Source organism: Micrasema longulum, unplaced genomic scaffold, assembly GCF_059751315.1.
Source record: "Micrasema longulum isolate JH-2025_06_02 unplaced genomic scaffold, ASM5975131v1 h1tg003014l, whole genome shotgun sequence".
Taxonomy (NCBI): Eukaryota; Metazoa; Arthropoda; class Insecta; order Trichoptera; family Brachycentridae; genus Micrasema; species Micrasema longulum.
The window spans coordinates 38,151-59,061 of NW_028280123.1; the positions used below are offsets into that span (position 1 = coordinate 38,151).

At 31.8% G+C, this 20,911-nt stretch overlaps 1 protein-coding gene across 27 annotated transcripts in view; it reads right to left on the bottom strand.

The window, feature by feature from the left end:
* Positions 1-124: 124 nt before the first annotated feature.
* The window catches only part of Nuak (Nuak family kinase 1), a 66,517-nt gene continuing 45,730 nt past the window's right edge, over positions 125-20,911 (bottom strand). For 3 of the 27 annotated variants that reach the window (XM_088241663.1, XM_088241655.1, XM_088241664.1), the window contains 14 exons: positions 20,280-20,390; positions 20,055-20,203; positions 19,447-19,601; positions 19,282-19,364; positions 17,696-17,873; positions 17,225-17,344; positions 16,331-16,591; positions 15,984-16,043; positions 15,776-15,896; positions 15,350-15,441; positions 12,311-12,349; positions 9,439-9,530; positions 3,203-7,100; positions 125-2,920 (listed from right to left, as the gene is read on the bottom strand). In XM_088241663.1, the coding sequence (XP_088097789.1) occupies positions 2,845-2,920; positions 3,203-7,100; positions 9,439-9,530; positions 12,311-12,349; positions 15,350-15,441; positions 15,776-15,896; positions 15,984-16,043; positions 16,331-16,591; positions 17,225-17,344; positions 17,696-17,873; positions 19,282-19,364; positions 19,447-19,601; positions 20,055-20,203; positions 20,280-20,390 (5,435 nt within the window). In that variant the 3' untranslated portion in view covers positions 125-2,844. Of the gene's footprint in view, positions 2,921-3,202; positions 7,101-7,766; positions 7,862-9,438; positions 9,531-12,310; positions 12,350-15,349; positions 15,442-15,775; positions 15,897-15,983; positions 16,044-16,330; positions 16,592-17,224; positions 17,345-17,695; positions 17,874-19,182; positions 19,365-19,446; positions 19,602-20,054; positions 20,204-20,279; positions 20,391-20,911 lie in introns of those variants that run through there. The other 24 variants (XM_088241658.1, XM_088241653.1, XM_088241659.1 and 21 more) reach the window with 15 other exon arrangements.

Here is a 20,911-nt window from a genome sequence, read left to right on the forward strand (position 1 = left end):
AAGTCTCTTAATATTGAATAAATTTATTTATTAAAACATTGTGGATCAAGAACCAAAATGGGATGTAATTTTCAACAACTGATGCAGATCTTAAAGATAGTTACGGTTTAAATAAAAATAGACATTCAATTTGTAAAATATATATTTTCCTCAAGAAAATTATCACAATCTATAATAATGAATTATAAAAAAAATCAATACAATAAAACAAAATAAAAAAACAAGTTTTTAATAAGATCACCAACCGCAATTTGCTACTGCTGGTGAACGATCGACCCATTTTATGCATTCTGATTGTAAATATTTCCTGCCATAAAAATAACTATTTTTAATATGGTGTGAAGGTATATACCTCATTTATAAAAATTATATGGCATTTTAGAGAAACATATATTTGTAAATACTGGAAATCAATAATAATATTGATAATTTACCTTTAATAGAATTGAGTCCAGTACAATTTCACTAAGCAAAATTAGTATTATTTTAAAATAGTAATTATGTTATTATAACTTTTTTTTTATCTATTGTTAGTGCAAAAATTATAACTGAAACATTATTAAGCAATAATATTACTTTGCTAGTAGTTTTATTGGATTTTAATCTATGGTTATGTTGATCAATTTTTATGTGAAGCATAATTACAATAAATATTCACATTTGAATTGGCATCCGAGTTAACAACTTTGTTCATTGGTTAACTGAATACCAACAATAGTGGATGTAAAAACATTTTATAAATCTGAGACTGAACCCGGTTTAACAAAATAGAAACCAATATTTCAAAACTGGTGAAAGTTCTGAAGATTAATTTCTACAGTAGTAGATTCCACTAAACCTACGCAACCCGGATTTTAAGTACACAAATTATCTATGTAAATTTAATCAAATTAATGAGAATTTTACTTAGAAAGTAGTTATTATTAAAATTAATATAAAGGTGACAGTGAATTTGTTTGATTTCTTATAATAATATGCATATCTATCTGTGTGATTCGACTCTTTTTATAACAATTTCAACTTATTCTGATTATTTATTATTATTCAACACGGATTGAATAAGCGTGAAAGTATACTGTTTGGGCTGAACTTAAAATGTTCAAAAACACTAAAGAATAAGAAAAGGCTATATTACATAATAGATGTTATAATTTCTATGATTGATGACATGTACATATTAATATTAAGGTAATATTTAATAAATTTATATGTAAAATAAAACATTTCAACATACAAAAGTAACAGTTTCAATGTAGACGATCTCACAAACTCCAAGTGAGTGCGTTAATTAGATCATTATTACTAGTAATTACAGGTTTATTTACAGCAAAGTATAACTTATTCAGACTTAACATATATTAGATCTTATTCTCCTAAAATAGTTTTCGGCACAGACTAGAATAAGAAAACAATAGGCATTTTAAAAATTATTTTACTTTAAAACATATCTTATGTAAAATCACTCCCATAAACATAATATATAAAACATTAAGGCCAATAAAAGAATTTACACATTTAACATAATAAATATCCTTTATTCAATTGAAAAGAAACAGATACGTATATAATTCATGTGTTTATAAATAGTTTTGTTATAAATATGAATCAATATAATTTTTTACATTAAGCACCAAATAATGTTATGCAACATAATTAATAGTATATTTATGATTGCATTTGTCTTCTTTGAGACTTAAAAATATATCACAAGCTCTAACATTTACACCTTTGCCTAATTAATTAGTAACCAAGGTACATTATTATGTGTCATTTTATAGATATAATAATGTCACCTAGGGGTAACTATTGCGAGAGTTATTTTATGTTTACCTTACAAATATGAGAAACAATATTAAAAATTTTGAATGAAAATGATTGAATGATAATAATAAATAAAAACTATTTTAAGTAGCTTACACTGAAGATGCTCACTACAAATGCTAACATATGCATGTGTGTATAACGTTTTCTTATAATTTTAAATACACCACACCTTTGTTATTGAATACCATTATTTTTTCATCCGCCCATCCAATGTATTTCTATTTAGGAAATACTAAGAATTTATATTATTGTTGGCAGCTATTTGGCTTTAAAAAGTAATAAATTTAATTTCCAAACAAAGCTTAACTATATTATTTCTGGGCAAACATTAACATGTAAATGCTATAAATATATTAGCTTTCTTCTATCAGTCACAAACTTATCTCACCAGCATAACATGTAGGCAAAATTGATTAACACTTATGGTATGTAAAACCAATATGAATTATTACCTTACACACCTTTTTATTTTTGTATATATTTATACAAAAGTAGATGTTTTATATACATATATTGCTCTATTTGCATAAATACTTAATTGTGAATACATCTTGTTTCAGGGTTGTGTGAAAATTTGTAAATGTAAAAAAATGAACAAAATGCATAATTTGATATCTATTGCACATTCTTTTAAAATTCTACATGAGATTCTTCTACTTAAGCTGAAATATTTCAAAAAGAAAAAACTGTGATTAATTTGTATATGTAAAGATTTTATATAGATTCTAATCCTCCTAAGGATGAGTTTTTAGTTTAACCCCAAAACAAGCTATGTATGATTAATAGTAAGGTATTACATCATATCTGATGTATGTATAATTACTAATACATTGTTTGATACTTCAAAGTATTTTTTTTAATATGTAGCGTGAAATTTTGTGTATCTTAAAGAAAAAAAGTTTTCATAACATTTTTTTAAAATCACTGATGATGCATTAAACCCGACAAGCCATCAAGACTAAAATAATGGAAACAGTAAATTGTAATGAAGCAAAAATCAGATTTCGATGGAAACGTAATTTAGCCAATGTTGTTTATATCGGCTCGGTCTGGAGATTGATCATGTTCATTGATAGATGTAGATGTGTGGTTGGATCTGGAAATGAAATGGTCAATGATCGGATTAGTGCTAATGTAAGCGTTAATGACGTAAAAACAACATGCAATATTCACATGCATCGATGTAGAAAGCGCTATTTATACTACTATTTATTAAACTGTTTATATTTCAATGATTAATTACTCGGGTATCATTATTATTTAACATTATTTGAAGGATTGATAATGTAGGAATCATTTCACAATTCATTTTTTCAAGTGAATGGTAAAACTATATAGTGACAGTATAGACTATATACAAGCGTTATGTCGGACGTACCTGATTTTTGTGTCCAAATGTGTATCCTCATCATCCCTCGAGGGGCTCATGGCTGCCAGTTTTTTTCTATTTCTAATTTTAGTAAGAACACTTTCTGGGTTCGGTTCTGTATCTCCACTGTCTCTGAGTAATATTGCAGAGTTTCGGGAATGACTTCGAGGACTGAGAGTGCCGTAAGTAGAAGTCGGAGAAAGAAATGAAAAACTTCTTCCGTATCTTGAACCTGAGTTTTTATAATCCGCCATCGGCTGATTGGCATCGTAATTATTATCAAACAATGACACGGTCCTGGAATATCTAGGCATTGAATAATGTGGATTATTTTCCCAGTAATTCTGGTGATTTGGATCTAGTAAATGCTTGCGCTCACTTCTATCCAATGATTTATGACCGCCGATCGGTAATTGGTCTCCCCCTAAAGTATGGCCTATTCTGCTCTTTGTCGGACTTCTGACTCCTCCGCTGTCTGCATATTGAGATGATTTCCCAAACTCGAGAGTCTGCGGTCGCTCGTACTTGTTACTGTCAGTAGGAGAATAATCATACCTGTTCGTCGGAGAGTAGTCGTACTTGCCGATGCTAGTGGGCGAATAATCGTACTTGTTTATATACATATTATCACCATCTGGCAGAGAATGTATTCTTTCAGAGGGATTATATTCCTTGGCGCCTGGACCTACAAGTTGACTTTTCCTACGATTCTTCTTTTCATTGAATCGAGAATAAAAACTTTTGCGGCGTATGCGATCAATCATATTTTCAGAGTCAGGTGAAGTAGCTTCGTGACTGCGTTGTGGATGTGGATTGGGATTTTGATTGCAATCAGGTTCGGAATCGACCATAAATTTAGTAAGATCGCAATCTGGAGACCAATTAGGAGAAATCAAATTATTATTAAAAGATGAAATATTTTCAATGTTTTCATTAGTCTTGTTTTCATCACAATCAGCAGAATGATTTGTACTATCATTATTATTAGAGACTTCACTCCCCCACTGTATATTATCAACTTCTTTACACTCACTCTCTTCTCTACTGTTTGATAATTCCAAGGAATTACGTTTAGTAAATATATTTTGATTTAGCCTGGGCAGGCGAGAGAAATCAATTCTTAAAGTTTTTTTCTGCGATTTTAAATCTTCCGATTTTTCCTCAGATACAGAATTCAAATCATCATTATTGCAATTATTATGTTTTGTATCCGTGATCAAAATACTATCACTAGAAGCTCCATTATAACATGCTTGCACTCGTTTACCAATTCCATTAAGAAGTAGAGACGTGGGTCTTTTTGGTTTATTAGTTTCATTTGTTTGAAATGGGGAGCTTTTCTGGACATTTTCATCCCCAACTGTACTCTCAGGGTTACTTGCCCCATCAACACTGATCTTGTTGATTTTTTCTTTTGATTCAATTTTTTTAAATAGTCCTAGAACTCTGTTAACACTTTTCTTGCTGTGAGAAGGTTTGGTATCTAGAGTGGGTAGATTGGTTACAGTAACAGCACGCTTGATTAATCCCGACTCTGTGATTAGCTCACTAGAATTTCCACTAGGAACAGAACGCTCCCGTAGCGCTCTCATGACGTTCTCGATTCGTGAAGGTTTCGCTTCATCTTTTACAGCTGGCAATAGACTCTTCCCTTTTGATTCTGTCTTTGAATCTTTTTCTTGAGAACAGCTTCTATTAAAACTGTCATTTCTAAACTTTTCAAATTTCTCTCCGATTGAATGAAGAACTGATTTTTTCTTTGTGACTACTGTTTTTTGTTCATCACTTTTAGGAGTTGTGATCAATTCTTTACCTTCTTTTTTCGATTCTATTTCTGCGACAGTTTCACTTTTTTTGGCGACTTTCTTCTTCAAAATGACTTTTTTCTTTATAGTCGGTCTCTTCTTCTTCTCGTCCATTGTACTATTTGTTTCATTTTGATTATTGGTTGCATTATTACTGGTTGACATATTGGCTGTCTCTTTCGATTCGATATTGTTTGCAGTTTGTTTTTCTAAAATGTTATGTTCAGGATGGGAGGTGGATTCAATTATTTTACTTTTTTGTTCTTTGTTGTTTAAATTAAGACCGAATATAACTTTTGAATCGCTGTTACAACTTTTAACATTTTCCTCATTATTTATGAAACTGTCATTACTAATTTTAGTATTTTCAATACAGTTCAGAGTAAGATTTTTTAATGACAACACAACAGTTGGATCATTTTTAATATCTGTGTCTACAACGTTGTTATTCAATAATTCCTTAGATATTACAATTTTTCTCAATGAGTTTACCTTATCCAAGTTTTTGCTAGGCAAACAAACATTAAAACTGACGGATACGTTTTGATCATTTTCCAATACATCAGTATTATTATGTGTACTGGCATTTGAGTTGCCGATATTCTTAGCATGATTTGTAGTTTCAGAAGTAATACCATTTGATTTCCTCGGGTCCATACTGTAAACTTTATCAGGGGACTGAGATGAATTGGGGTAACTTTTAGGCCTCAATAGTTTGCTACTTGTTGGAATACTAAGAGCCGGATCATCGTGTTGTTCCGCACTCTTCGCATTTGTCACTATTCCATTCTCTCGGCAAGCCTTAGTAGGATAACTCTTGGGTCGCACTAGTCGGGAATCATTGTTGGCACTCTTACCGAGTAATCCATCATCAATTTTGGAATTATTTTGACTAGAAGATTTAGATGTACTTAAATTATTTTCATTCGTATTATCAATATGAGAAGCAGTGCTTAATTCTTTATGAATATGAGTTACATTTCCTGTCGGGGTTGTTACTTTATCGGAATGGTGTTCACTTATGTTATCTAAAATTGGATAAAATGGCGTCACGGATCGGCTTTTATCTCGTGTTATAGGTAAACTGATTGGCGATAAACTGTTTCTATGTCCGTATCTTGCGCTTGAGTTTTCGAATATGCTTGATATGTCAGTCAATGAGGAAGGGCTACAAGGACTCGATATAGAAGTGTCCACAACTCTATTTTTCTTTCGTCTTATTTCTTCGAGAACCTTTTGGGTCTCGAGCTCTTTCTCTTTCTTATCACGCACATAAAGGCTTTCCTCCCGAGGAGTGTCAAAAAAGTCAGGTCTTAAAAATCGAGAAACTCTCTTTCGAGATGTATCTGCTGGAGGTGTTCGCAAGGCGCGGCGTCCTAGAGAATAGTATCCGGAGTAATTTGGCATATGACTCGGGCCAAACCCATTGCTTTCATAACCATTACTACCGGTAATCGGATATTCATCAGCATTTCTATCCATTGAGAAGTACTTACTTAAAACAGATTGCTCAGAAACAGGGATAGATTGTGGTGACACTGTTACCGAATCTTCCAACTTTGTTGATATAGTTTCTACGGGTGGCTTTTCGCAATGGCTCGGGAGATTAAGATCTCGGGAATATTGATGGACAGTATCTCGACTATCTTCTCGAGACCTGTTCTGCGAGACATCCCGGGTAAGCGGGCAGTCTTGTTCCGATCTAGTGGCCGGTATTTCAGATTGCACTAAAGAGTCTGGTGTGTCGGTAGCAGAGAAGCTACGCCCGTAGGGAGGTGGCGGAGAGGTGGGGTCGGGGAGGTCAGGGGGTGCGGGCAGGTGTGCGGACAGGGTGCGGCGTAAGCAGCGGGCGGCTGCGGGAGGGAGATGCGCTAAGAGCTGTCGTTGCAGGCGCCGTGATAAAGCGGGGGTGAGACCGGATAGAGTGCGCGCTTCCACTTCCGACAGTTCCATTTTGCTGAGGTCCAAGTCGGACAAATCCAAGGTGTCTGCAGGGCTAGTGAGGTTAGGCGATAAGTTGTCGATGGGTTTGTTAGCTGCGGAAGTTTCGGGCGGGGGTTCCGCGTCAGCCGTTGTCTTCTTCCGAGATCGCCTCTTAGAGCCTGTAAAAAATTTGAACACACGTATCATGCAGCCGGCCAAATGATATTTACAGTGATGTATAAGTTGGACATTACAAAAATTATTAGTTTGTACCGGAGGAAAGGATACAGTTTCAAGATATCCACGAATGATAAGGGACATTCTTAACACTATAATAAAAATGAATGCAAATTGGAAAACAAAAAAAAATGTTGAGGACATAATTAAAATCAACAGAGTTATACATTAACAAAAAAAAACAAACAAAATAGCAAGCTTTGTTAATCACAATTGGAATACAACATTTAAAAAACTACCATTCGCATAGCGCAGCCTCTGTTAAAGGTGAATATGATTCATAGCAATGTATTGTGTGACTGCTCGATATGATATGTGAAAGATTTGTGTATAAAAAATGACTTCTCCCCAATTTTATGACTATTATACCATTTTATACCCCAACCAATCGGGATATAACAGAGATATTTGTTATATAAAAGTTGTTGAAAGCGTTAAAGCACTTGATCATTCTGCGTGAACATTACGGACGTAAAGGTTGTGAACACAGCGGGAGTTGTGGACACAGCGAAGGTGGTGAACACAGCGGAGGTTGTGAACACAGCGACGGAGAGAGTGAACATAACGGAACACAGAATGTAGGCAAGAGAGAGAATGAATACAAGTACCTATTGTTTTGTGGCATTGGACGGGGATGTGAGGTTAGTCGGGCCGCCGCCATTTGGTGGAGTGTTCGGTGCATGCAGAGTAACGCGCAACCCAACTGCAACCACATTACACATACACATAGTTATTATCCAATGTGTATCGTCTCTCTACACTCACATAAAGACATTTCAATACAAAACACTTTAACTGTTGGCTTATTATTTACAACAAAACATTGTTAGGAAACACCCAGTGGAAATAGTAACTATCGCAATAATAGTCCATCCAAAAAACTAACAGTTTTTGTTTTATGTTGAAGATCTTTATTTTGTGCAATAAGACATGGGTACCTATATGTATTATTCTGAAATAAATCAAAAGAGTATTATTATTTCAATTTTGAATACATATATCTGGACAAGAAATTCCGTATCATTTAATGAAAATGAAATATAAATCAGAATTCAAATGATATGTTTATTACTACTGAGTCAATTAAAGCAGCTTCAATATAATAACACCTAGTTGATTAATCTAAAAGAATGAACTCAAAAAATGTATATGAATACAGTAACAGTCATCCGTGAACTTAAAACATATTGAAATAAATCATTATTTTAAGTGGACTTTGGCTGTTGTGATGTAAAGTGAATATTTACGTGAAAGAAAATAAATGAAGTTTTACTTCTAGATTTATGAAGAACTAGAGACACTAAAAATAAAGTATCAAAACATCAGCAGGCAAAGGTCTATTTCTCCAAAAGAATAAATTTATCGGAACAGTACCAATATTAAGAAATAATTCAAACAAAATAAATTACTGTTAAAAAAAGAAAAACACAAATCAAAATAATTTTAGTTTTAAATACAATACAACATTTATATTCTGCAACATGGTAGCTGCTGCCATGATGTACAAAATGTGCATAGTTTTTTTTTACAAAAATTCTTTCCATAAATGCACCAAGTCAAGTTTAAAACATTCCTAATCCAACGTTTTGTCCATTACGAGATTGTCTTTATTTTATACCCTTCATCAATGCTGAGAAGGAACAAAGGGCTGAAGTCCCATTAGAAAAAAAACGGATTAGGTATTAGGCTTATAAATTTTAATTGTTCCTACTTTTTTGCAATAAATGCAATTAACTGATTTTGTGTACTTAAATACTGATTTTAAAATAACCTACGCAAATCTTACTTAGTATTATTTTCAAAACACTTATTTTCCCTTCCAGCGTGTAATTTATTTCTATTATATAAAATTTATATTACATAATATTTTATATTATGCAACATAATAATAATTAATTTTGCCATTATATGAAAAACTTATATTATATTAGAAAAATCTTTTTTTACTGCATTCACGATTCTAATTATCATTATTTTACAATAAAAAAAAAAATTATTTGATTTATTAAAATTTTTTGCTAAAAAAGAATAGATGTAAAAAATTACACAGGTACAAAGACAATGTTATTAATTTATACATTTAGCATACAAATCAATTCATGTTAGGATAAAAACAGCTCACACGTAATTTTTAAATGCATGTAAATATTATTCAAAATATTGTTTTTCTTTCTGAAAATAAAGAGGCATTTTAGTGTAGCATTAAACAGTAACGTGCAGATTTAATTTTGGCATTATAGAAAAATGCTGATAATTAATTGTATCGCTGAAATGACATACCCCTGGGGAAGGTTGTGTGACTTGGGAACATCGAATCAAAATCTGATGCAATATCGCGAGAAGTACTACGGCGCCAAGAAGGACCTTCTCTCCTGCAAAAATTATCACAATTCATTATTTCACAACCTTTTATTTCACAGATTCCATACAATATATTTAAATTGGAACGAGATGAATTTGTGACGGAATATTTTTTTTTCTATAGCCATTGAAATTTTATTGACAAAAATACTTAGTAAAATACTAGAAATAGCATAGTAATATTGCTAGCCATCTCAAAACAGATTATACTTAATGAGATAGCTAGCAACCATACTTACAATTTATATTATGTACCATTATTATTTTATTATTTGTATTACTGAAAGAGTAATAGACCAGCACTCAATTAAAATAAACGCCGATATTATCAGGACTGATTTGGCACCAAATTCAAGTCATTATGATCAAATTTGTCAAAAACATATTAGTAACGTTCTCCAATGAAACTTTGTGTTTTCAAAAAAAAATTATACAAACCAATGCATTGTTTGAAATAGTGTTGTTTTGAAACCACTAGAATTTTTTTAAGATCTATAATTTTTAAATCCTCGCTTTCTGTCGTTCAAAATGTCATTCTTTCCGCCTAATTATTCTACGAGGTCAGTGGATATTTCTTCAAGTGGCGAGCCGTGATTTATTTTATAGGCAATATTAAAAAAATGTTTATTAATTTGTACCTGCATATAAGTACATAATATGTAAGTAATATAATTATCTCAGATTCGCAGATGATATAGTCCTATTTGCTAAAGATGAGAAAGAACTCGAAAACATGATAAACGAAGTTAATACAGCATCCCTGAAAATAGGCTTGAAAATGAATGCCTCAAAAACTAAAGTAATGAGTGATGCAAACCAATCATGTAACATCTTAGTAAATGGAGAAATAATTGAAAATATTGATAGTTATGTATACTTAGGACATGAAATAAAGCTCGGCAAAGATAATCAAGAGGTAGAAATAGAAAGAAGGCGAGGTTTAGCATGGGCCGCCTTTGGTAAGCTCTCATATATCCTAAAATCTCCGAAGTATTTAATTTACTTAAAGAAGAAACTTTTTGATGCTTGTGTTCTCCCTGTACTGACATATGGCTGTGAAACTTTTGTGTTCACAAAAAAAAATTTACACAAATTATCAGTGACACAGAGAGCCATGGAAAGGAGAATGCTGGGTATTTCGTTGAGAGACAGAAAAACCAATACATGGATTAGAGCGAGAACAAAGATCACCGATGTGGTCCATAGGGCTGCCAACCAGAAATGGAGCTGGGCTGGTCATATAGCCAGAATCACAGACTCTAGATGGACCAAAAAAGTCCTGGAATGGCGACCCAGAACGGGTAGAAGTGTCGGCAGGCCTCAGACAAGGTGGTCTGATGACATAAGACGAGTTGCAGGAAGTGGTTGGATGAGGTTGGCTCAGGATAGGGAAATATGGAGACTAAAGGGGGAGGCCTATGTTCAACATTGGACAAGAGACGGCTGATGATGATGATGATGATGAATATAATTATAAATGGCTATTTTTTCTGTGGGTTTGTGAAAATCAACTCAAACAACAATTATTATTAACAACGCGATATACATAGCTTTATTCTATACTATTTTAATACAACAGTTGCGCAAAAGTTTATTAACAAATGCCACAATGACATTCAGCAGTAACTGTCAACACCGAGCACCGGCCGATTCCTTTTAATATAAATAATGCCGAAAAAGGCCACTGCGGACGCCACATGTCCTATGTGATACACAATATGTCAACGGTATCCTATCAATGAAAAATAGTCCTTCGGAAATAATGTTTGAAATACTTGTTTCCAAATAGAGAATCTTTAAATAATATTTGTTATCTGCGAGCTTGTTTTAGTACTAAAAAAGCTGACTTGGGTTGGGTTAAAGACGCGAAACATAGTGTACTTTTTTGTATGGAGTAATAAGCTGAGGTAATCGGCTAGTTTCATCGTTCACTGAGAACGGGCTGGGAGCACTTCATAGATTTTTTTTTGTAGGAAGATATAAAGAGTGGTGGTGATTTATAATAAATAACAATTACTTGATTTATTTTCCCATAAACCTGGTAACTATAAAATATCATTATCGAAAGTCAAATATAGTGGTATGCTGAGCATAATCGCTTACTTTGACGACTCCCCCGTTTTCTACTATGGTTAAATGTTTGTTTATTATGTACTAATTTGTAAAAGGCATAGATAGGCGGGCGGGTTTAACTTGGATGCTATAGTGAAACATTGAATATTATAAAGCAGCACTATTTTTTATATTCAACCAACTCACCAAAAGGTCAAATCAATTATATGAGTCCAAAGTTCGCTTAGGTAATGTCATTTTTCCCTTTCTAAAATGATATTAATATTAAAAAATTATAGCTGTTTTCAAATAAAACAAAACTTGAATTTTCGGGATCGATCCGTATAACATTACAAACTTCATTCATGTTTTGTTTGTGATTAAATTTTAGAGGAAATTCACAATAAAATTATTACACATTCATATATCTAAGAAAAATAATTTAACAAATGATTTCTAGTGGCATTAAATTTTCTAGTTATAAATTTACATTGCTGTAATTGTGTTACATTTTTGACACCGTTTAAAAAGGAGATTTTGCTGAATGTATCTCCTGTATATTTCACCTATATAGATTTGTAGACCTGTAATACAACCAGCATTATGTTTTGAACATGCTTGAAAAAACAGCTATACAAAAGATGAAAGAAAGCGTGTCAACATTTTAATATGTACCTAATAGTAATATGTAAATGTATTTAGTAAACCGAGCCGCACACCAAAGTGTTATCATACTTACATAGTATTACTCTTCTTATGCTTTCTGGGCAAATGAGGGCTGTTAAAGGAGAAATGATTCATTAGCCACACAAACCATATTAAGACAGAAAATGAAAAAAAGGTTTAGAATAAAAAATGTACATTAAACCCTTCATCATTATGCGTCTTTACGCACAAATTATGTAATGAACAATTAGGTAGATTTTAAATACTAGTTGTAATGAGGTAAAGTTCAACGCCATGTACTCGGAAATAGAGGTCTCGGCATATTTCAAGTTAAACCTTAAGGTTGTAGTCTGATAAAAAGTAAAGAAATCATACAATTTAACCATTTTAAAAGGCTTTTTTTTTCTAAATCGTGCCATTAAAAAAATAAAGCAAATAAACATTAGATAAATACAATATTTTTTTAAGATATGTTTGACAAAAAATATACTTAAAAGTTTTATATAATTGAATATATTTATTTTTTGACCGGCAAATTAAACCTTTTGAAATTTATTCTACACAAAATAAATTGAACAAAAAAAACTTAAATTTTGGTTTAAAAAAATACATACAAGCATTTATAACCTCACAAATTGTGTGCTATTTTTTTCTTTGAAGATCTTGAATCTGGATCAAATTATGCCTTGAATAATCTTTTAAAAAAATAAAATAGATAAGTAATATATATTAGTTCATACCCTTTTTTGTGAAAATATATGTACATTCTGATAAATAAATACGATTGAGTAAAAAAAAAACAACAAATTAATTATTCTTCCAAATTCATTAAATCTCTCTCAAAATAGGCTCCTTCTGAAGCGATAATTTTTTTCCAAAGAACAATCCAGTCATCCATGCACTTTTTGTAAGCATACTACGGAATCGCCTTGATTTCCCTCTGCAAATTTTGTTTTGTGATTATGGTCATTGGGAGTGACTCAACAAGCAATTTAATCTGTTCATTCATTCATATTATTCATATTATTGTGAAATAAATGCATTTTTGACCACAAAAAAATAGACCAAACTAATTTGCACTCCAAATATTTTGCAGCTTTATTATTATATCGGGATTTATTATCTATAAGAATCGGGTTGTGGTCCCGTGGCTAGTGTCTCGAACTCAGGGAACAAAGGTCCCTGGTTCGAATCCCACTCTACCCCAACTTGATTCCTATTTTCTAATAGTGAGTTATTTACGACTCGTTGAAAATGGCCCTCAAAATGAAATATTTGGGTAAATCATAGGAATGCAAATATTGTTTTTTTTCTTAAATATTAAAAAAATATTACATATTGAAATTGATTAAATGAAAATGTTTACATCCAATCGTCTAAATGTATATTAATAGCATATTTCGGTATGTCATTTTTACATCATTTTTATGGCCAATGTCAATAATGTGCGTGATGTAATATCTGAGAATTGCCTTTCTCAATGATTTAAATTGAATATTCTCTTTCAAAAGTTTAATTACGCCAAGAAAATATTTTTTTTATAGTTTGTTTTTTTAGAAGAAATTCAGAGTATAACTTTCCAGTTCGATCTGTTATCTATAAATGTAATTATTGAGCACACATAAGAATATGTTTATGTGCGCCCTACTTCAAGATTAAAAAAAAATAGATTATAATAATAATAAATGATTAAACACATTTTACTTCCATATTTCGTTTTTACTAAGTTCCTACCAATGTACTAAATTGAGTCTAAATTTCAAAAGGCATAATCTGCCAGTCAAAAAGTTATTATATTTCGATCATTTACAACCTCTATGTATATTTTTTATCAAACATACCATAAAAAATATTGTGTTTTTTTTAAGTTCTTTTTATTTTTAATTGTGAATTTTGAAATAATGGCATTTTAAAATGGCAAAATCGTATGATTTCATTACTTTTTATCAGACAACAGCCTTAAAATATGTTTTTAAATAAAGATTCCAGTTCCATATCTGGTTGATGAACTATTTACTATGATCATGAGGGGTTTATTGTTTCAGTCATTTTGATTAATAATCAGACTTCATTTTTGTTAAATACTTTTTTAATTTATTAGATAGGTAAGTTAAAAAATGTATTAAAAGTTTTTTTTACCCAAAAAATAGACTGGTCTAAAGAAAAATTGGTCAAAATTTGTTCTTAAAAAATATTTATAATATACTCGCATATAAATACACAAAATTAATTTCAAATAACAGCAGTTTTTAGGGGCAGATAAAGACAGGTGATAATGATTCATATGAATTTTTTTCTCATTCTAATAATTTTAATTTTTGTAAAATATTTATTTTTTAATATGTCTGTGCTGAGGACATTACAATGTTATCTTTAATTGTATGCAAATGAGAATTCATTTATAAAACATCTCATAAAAATAATTAGAAATTACAAATAATAATCAAATTTAAGTAGCATATTTTTTGCCTTATTAGACAGTACATTGAATTAGATTTTTCGTTTTTATTACAATTCAAAGCCTAATTTTGATTTTATTGTTATGGATACATAATTTACAGATAATTTATTTTGAGGCTTTAATCAGAGAAAGAAAGTACAACAAAAAATTTAGGCTACAAATCCATTTAATGAGGAAGTTCAGTGCTACAGAAAATTTGATATAAAAAGAGTTTTCTTACACACAGTACAAATTAGAGCATTTAATATTGAATGGCAAAGTTTGTCAAAAATGTCTGAAAAAAATTATAAAAATTAAAAATGATCTACTTTTAACTATGTCACAAGTTCTTCCGAATCAGCCAATGATAGAGTGTTGTAAGAGATTTCCGGGAATCCAACTCACTAATCGGCAGAACTCACCGACTAGAACTTGCGACGCCACGGACAGAGTAATTTCAAAATTACAAAACATTAAAAAATCATAGCGCTGATACATAATTATTATTTTTTAAATTGGTTTAGATTGCTAGTATAACAAATAAAAAAATATTAAAAAAATAATTAACTTCCTCATGGAGTGTTTAAATATAGACACATATTTACACATTAGTATGAAGCGATGAATGCATGCGTATAAATAAATAAAAAGGCAGAGAATGAAGGGACAAACCTGTTGAAAAATGGAGAATTGAAGAGAGATTGGTGGTGCTGTGGGAAACCAGTGCCCTCTTCTCCATTCAATCTGTTAGTGAGGCTTCGAACCTAACAAATATTTTAGCATAAATTATAAATTGATTTGTCAGCAATTTTTAGTTAGCTGTAAATAACCATGTGAAAAGGGGAAATTCAGTTGTGATAGTGAAGAAATCAAAATTCATAGCTCTGATCCAGATTCCGCAATCCTAACACGGGGGACCATAACCCACTTATTTATGATTTAACAAGTTTAAGTTTAAAATACTTTTTATTTGGTTATATTTTTGACTAAACTTCTTTTGATTTTTACACCAAAATGTGATATAATCTGTTTATATTATTTTGATTAATTTAATTTGAAAATCCAGCCATGAAGAAAATAAAAGCAAAATGAACTTACCCTGTCAAGCAGGGTGGAAAATAAATTTTCAGCAGTGAGGAGTTCAAATCCTTCATCATCATCTTCTTCTCCTGAACTAATTGAATCCTTTTCTGCATCGGCTTTTACCCTTCTTGAACTCCTGAAAATTGTTTTTCAAATGAATCTCGATCAGATGATTTAAACAAAATTATTTTGTATTTAATTTTAAAATAAATTGCTCAATTACCTCAATCGATGCATGTGGATGTCTTCATCATCCTCAGATTCTCCGCCACTGACAAGTGAGCTATGAAAACAAATAACATCTCTATTAAATGAATTCATAATAATAACCGGTCCTCTTCTAAACCATTTTTAATTAGCATTAAGATTTTTTTTTAAATGTATTCACATTTCAAATGTTGGAAGCTCAAACATGTCGGTGAAGGGATTTTAACAAATAAAAATAAACTGAATCAATTCCAAGCGTGATTCAGATGGTAAGGAAATGGATCAGGTCATATTATTAACAGCACAAGTGGAAAGTGAATACTTGTTCATGGTCACACGCTTTAATGTAAAAAATAAATGTACCTCAATCTTCGTGGTTTGGGGAAACGCGAAGAGAAACTAATATTAGGTGTCGACATTTTAGTTGGAGTTTCGGATGGTTCGAGGCTTCCTTGGCGCGGAGTAACATAACCAACTCCTTCAACAGCTATAGGTATAATGAACTCTCTCGGGCTCTTCTTGATTGGCTCAGTTTTAGTGGTTTCTACTGAAAGCGGAGTTGGTGGATTAGGCTCCCTCTCAACTTCTGGTTGAATTACATTTCCTCGAGGAATAGAGCTTAACCTGGAATAAAGAAGCCAAAGTATTTATTTTAGGAAAACAACACTCTTAGAGTGAAAATATGATGTATGAATAAGCGTTTTAATGGCCTGGAATATGCTTTATATTTTAAGTAATCTTTTATAAGCCAATTTAAATATCGTTGATGATGAACAATGAACAACTGGTGGCTGTAGCTTTATGAACCCACACACATGTAGAACCGATGTAAAAAAACAATAAAGTTTCTGATTTTAAATGTATTTAAAACATCAAGATTAAACGGACAGGAAATCAAGAGGTTCCAATCCCACTCAACCACAACTTGTTTCCCATTTTTTAGCACAGTTCTTTACGACTAAAAGAAAATGGCTCCAAAATTTAAATATTATTATTATTAAGGTAGATTATTATTAGAAAGTTTTTTTTTCAAGCTTAAGTAATTAACCGAAGTGCTATAGTTAAATCAAGCATAACATATCCAAATTCAAAATAGCAGTCGGTGCATCGAATATCTACACTACGTAATTCTGTGGAATATAAAGACCACACTTCATGGTACGTATTTTTTAGATGAAGATTTTTATTGTTTACTCATCAACGATACATTTTGAGGTTAAAAATTGAAGATAATTTAGAAAAAATGTTACTGTTTACCTATATGGCATTGTTTTGTTTCTTTGGTATGGTAATTGCGTATGTGTGTTTGAGGAATTCTGTAATTTAGGCGCTTCGTTGGCAATATGTATCGGAATTATTCTTTCCACTGATCCACCTCTGAAATAACATTGGAATAAAAGGATAGTATACATTTTAGTGTGGTATAATAACTGGCGATGATCACATTACATAAATAAAAAAATATCGATGCTATAAACCCTGTGATTTAAGTTGAATGAGTCATTCTGTTTCGAATTTCATAAGCACATAATGAGAAATCATATTTTACAATAAATACACAAGTCCTATTAACCAATGTAAAAAATCATTTTATTATGCATGTATCTTACTGCATACTAGAGCATGTTATAAGTAGTAATATCTAAAAAGTATTTAGAGTAAAATAAAAAGCTTCTAGAACTATTTCCTATCTTATTTGTGTTATTTATAGTTGAATATATTATTTACCTGGATGTCGGCAGGAACTTGTTCCTCACATCATCTACTCGGTGCTGCACTTCGGTACGGAAGGTGCGTGGTTGGTGCGGGGGGCTGGTGGGGGGGGATCCCTGGCCGGGGGAGCCCAGGCTCAAGGAGCCCGAGGCACTACGTCCCCCAAAACCATAGGGTACAGGTGGTTTACCTCCTACAATTAATAACTCTGTTAAAACGGCATAGGTACTCTATGCATATTTATTTGACTTAAATTAAAAATTCAACCATTATGACGTATACATACGTATTTGCAGTCCTGTAGGGGTTCGCTGAATGTTTTAACACTGTTGAAACAACCAGTACATCTCAAATTTAAAGTGACAAATGCAATTACGTTAGATTTATCAGTTCCAAAACATTGAAAAAATACATTTCGATTTAAATGAGTGCATGTCTTAAATATTAATATTATGACTATGGTAGGGTACTGAACAATGTGTTAAACAAATTAAGGCTTCAGATAGTTATGCTCCTCTAATGTTGTGATGGAATTTTGCAGACAGATAGAGATTGTCAATTTTTTTTTGCTCATTCATTGAAATAAGTTTGGAAAAACTCTTTAACAATAAACATTAACTTATAATACTGAAAGCATAGTAAGTAGTACTTATTAGATTCACATTAAGTTAGTTTTTATCAACAATTTTTTTAAACTGTTCACCTACCTAGTTGGTGAGCTGTTGAGATGGCACGATAATTTATTTTTTTCCCAGGGTTTTAAAAATGAGATGAGGATAATTTTGAAAAAATACTTATTTTATTAAGGTTAATATTGTTTCCTTATTGCTTATTGCACATCCTAGAAAAGCCTCGTGAACAATATTGCCAATACAATAATCGTAAAATATACTATAACAGAAATGGTAGTACATAGAAAAAAGTAAGTCTTATATCTAAGAAGCTGGATACTTCAAAAGTGTGCGAGACTATTCAAATTAAAATTTCATGTGAAAATGCATGACACTTTTGAAGTAATCATTTGACAGAACATTTTGAAATCAATACATACACAATAAAAAAATACATACATATTTTCAAAACTGAAGCGGAAGGTTGCGAGGTTTGCCGAAGCTAGATATATAAAATTGCATGTAGGTGCATTTATTCTATAATCTAGGCGAATAGACAGTAAATCAAGGTCACAGGTTGGTGAGAGAAACAGCACCCGGGGATCGGACAATACAGTAAGAGTTTAATAAGGTTAGGCTGGATAATGACAGTGCATAATTCTAGTGTTTGCATCTCAAAATTATGCAACGAGGAATTGGAAAATCACAATGCAAAAAAGACAAAATATTAGTAAAATTGCATTACGGTTAGACTTTAACATCTGACCTTGAATTATTTTTCTTTTCAGCCATAATACAATTATTAATCTCCTTACCAATGTTAATAACGTAACAATGATTACAAAGTCCATCACCAGAATATACCCATCACCAGAGTAGTAAGATACGCACCCATGCATATACGATGAACTTTCTTTCCGTTATCATCTCCTATCGCATTCGATATTATTTCCCTCGCAACCTTCAGCTGTTTTTGCCGTTCATTTTCACCTGTAGAATTGTCATCCACACTCCTGGATTGGTGGTAGTCATTTTTGGCCTGACTTAACAGGGCCATCGACTGCTGCAGGCTCCTGGAATGAGATACCATTGTAAAAACAAACAACAATCAACACATCAATGATAAATGTTGAATATTTTTATATTTTTTGTTACCTTCTTGCATCTTCTAGAGACAAACTATTGTGTAATGAATCTTTTTTAGTCGAAGGTTCTTTCAAAGATTCACTCTTGTGCAATGGTTTTGGCATTTTGTTGTTCACTTCCGGTGGAGAGAACTTTCTGGGCTCAGCAACTGACGAAATGAATTCCTTGAGAAAACAAAAATACATTAAATCACCCGCAGACACATTATTTATTACCTTACTAGCTACATCTTATATTTAACAAATAAACATTACCTTCAACAATAATTCGAAATAAAGAGATACCAAATATTAATGTGAGAAAATGATATAAATATTTACATGTAACCTGTGGCCACAGCTATGATTTACAGAAAAAATGTGTAAAGCTATCGTACTTTTATTTACAATAAATATAAACCTGACACTTTGTAAAACAATTTTACTAATTATATTAACAGATTAATTAGGCTGTGTATTTAACTGACACCTTCCTAACCTAAAGAAATACAACTGTAAGACTAAGAAACATTTATTAATTTTACCATATAAGATATTTATGAAAGAAAATAAGATGAAACAAATAACAAGTTTTTTACAATGCATAGAAAATAATGAAAATAAAATATAACTATATACCTTATTTTTCACTTGGGGTGGTTCAATTCCAATATTTTGGAGTTTTACATTGGTAGGTTCGATGTTATTACCTAAAACGGTATGTTCCGAATCTACACTGTGCATTTTTTTATCTGCCATAGACTTCACAGAAGAAACTGCAGCATTACCTACAAAATAGATGTAATATTATAATGGTTACAAGACTCTGAGACCCTTAAAAGCACAATTAAAAAATGTTGGTACCGGGGATAACTTTACTTGTTGTTTTCTTTGCTTCACCAACTGACGGTACATTTCCAGAAGTTAAAGAAGCTCTTCTTTCAAACTGTTCCTTGAAACTCCCTACACTCACACCTGAAAAATACATATTATAATATAAATATTTATTTTACAGACCAATAAATTATTATGCATACATAGTCGACCTTAATGACATGGCACGATCGAGTCAAACAAACGTAAGTCTAGTGTTGAAATAATCAATGTGCGTGCATCAGATGATAAAATGTCCACCTTGTGATGTCATTGTTAGTGCATCAAGCTACCGCGCACTAAGCTCCCACGCATAAAAACCCGGGTCAGATTCCCGACAAGGTTGACATGATATAATATTGTAAGAAAATAATCCGGACACAATCTTTTATAAATACTCTGTGAAGTGACACCCCTCTATAAATTTCATCTTATATGTTGTGATAGACCAACATTGTATCATCTGCCGGCATACAATAACTGCCCACCTTGAATCGTGAAGAGGCAAATGTAAATCAGGCCTGCCAGTAAAATTGAGCAATTCTCGTAAGAGCATAAAAAGGGAGATACTCCTATATAATTGTTGAAATGCAGCAATGTGCGTAAAAACAAAATACATTGTA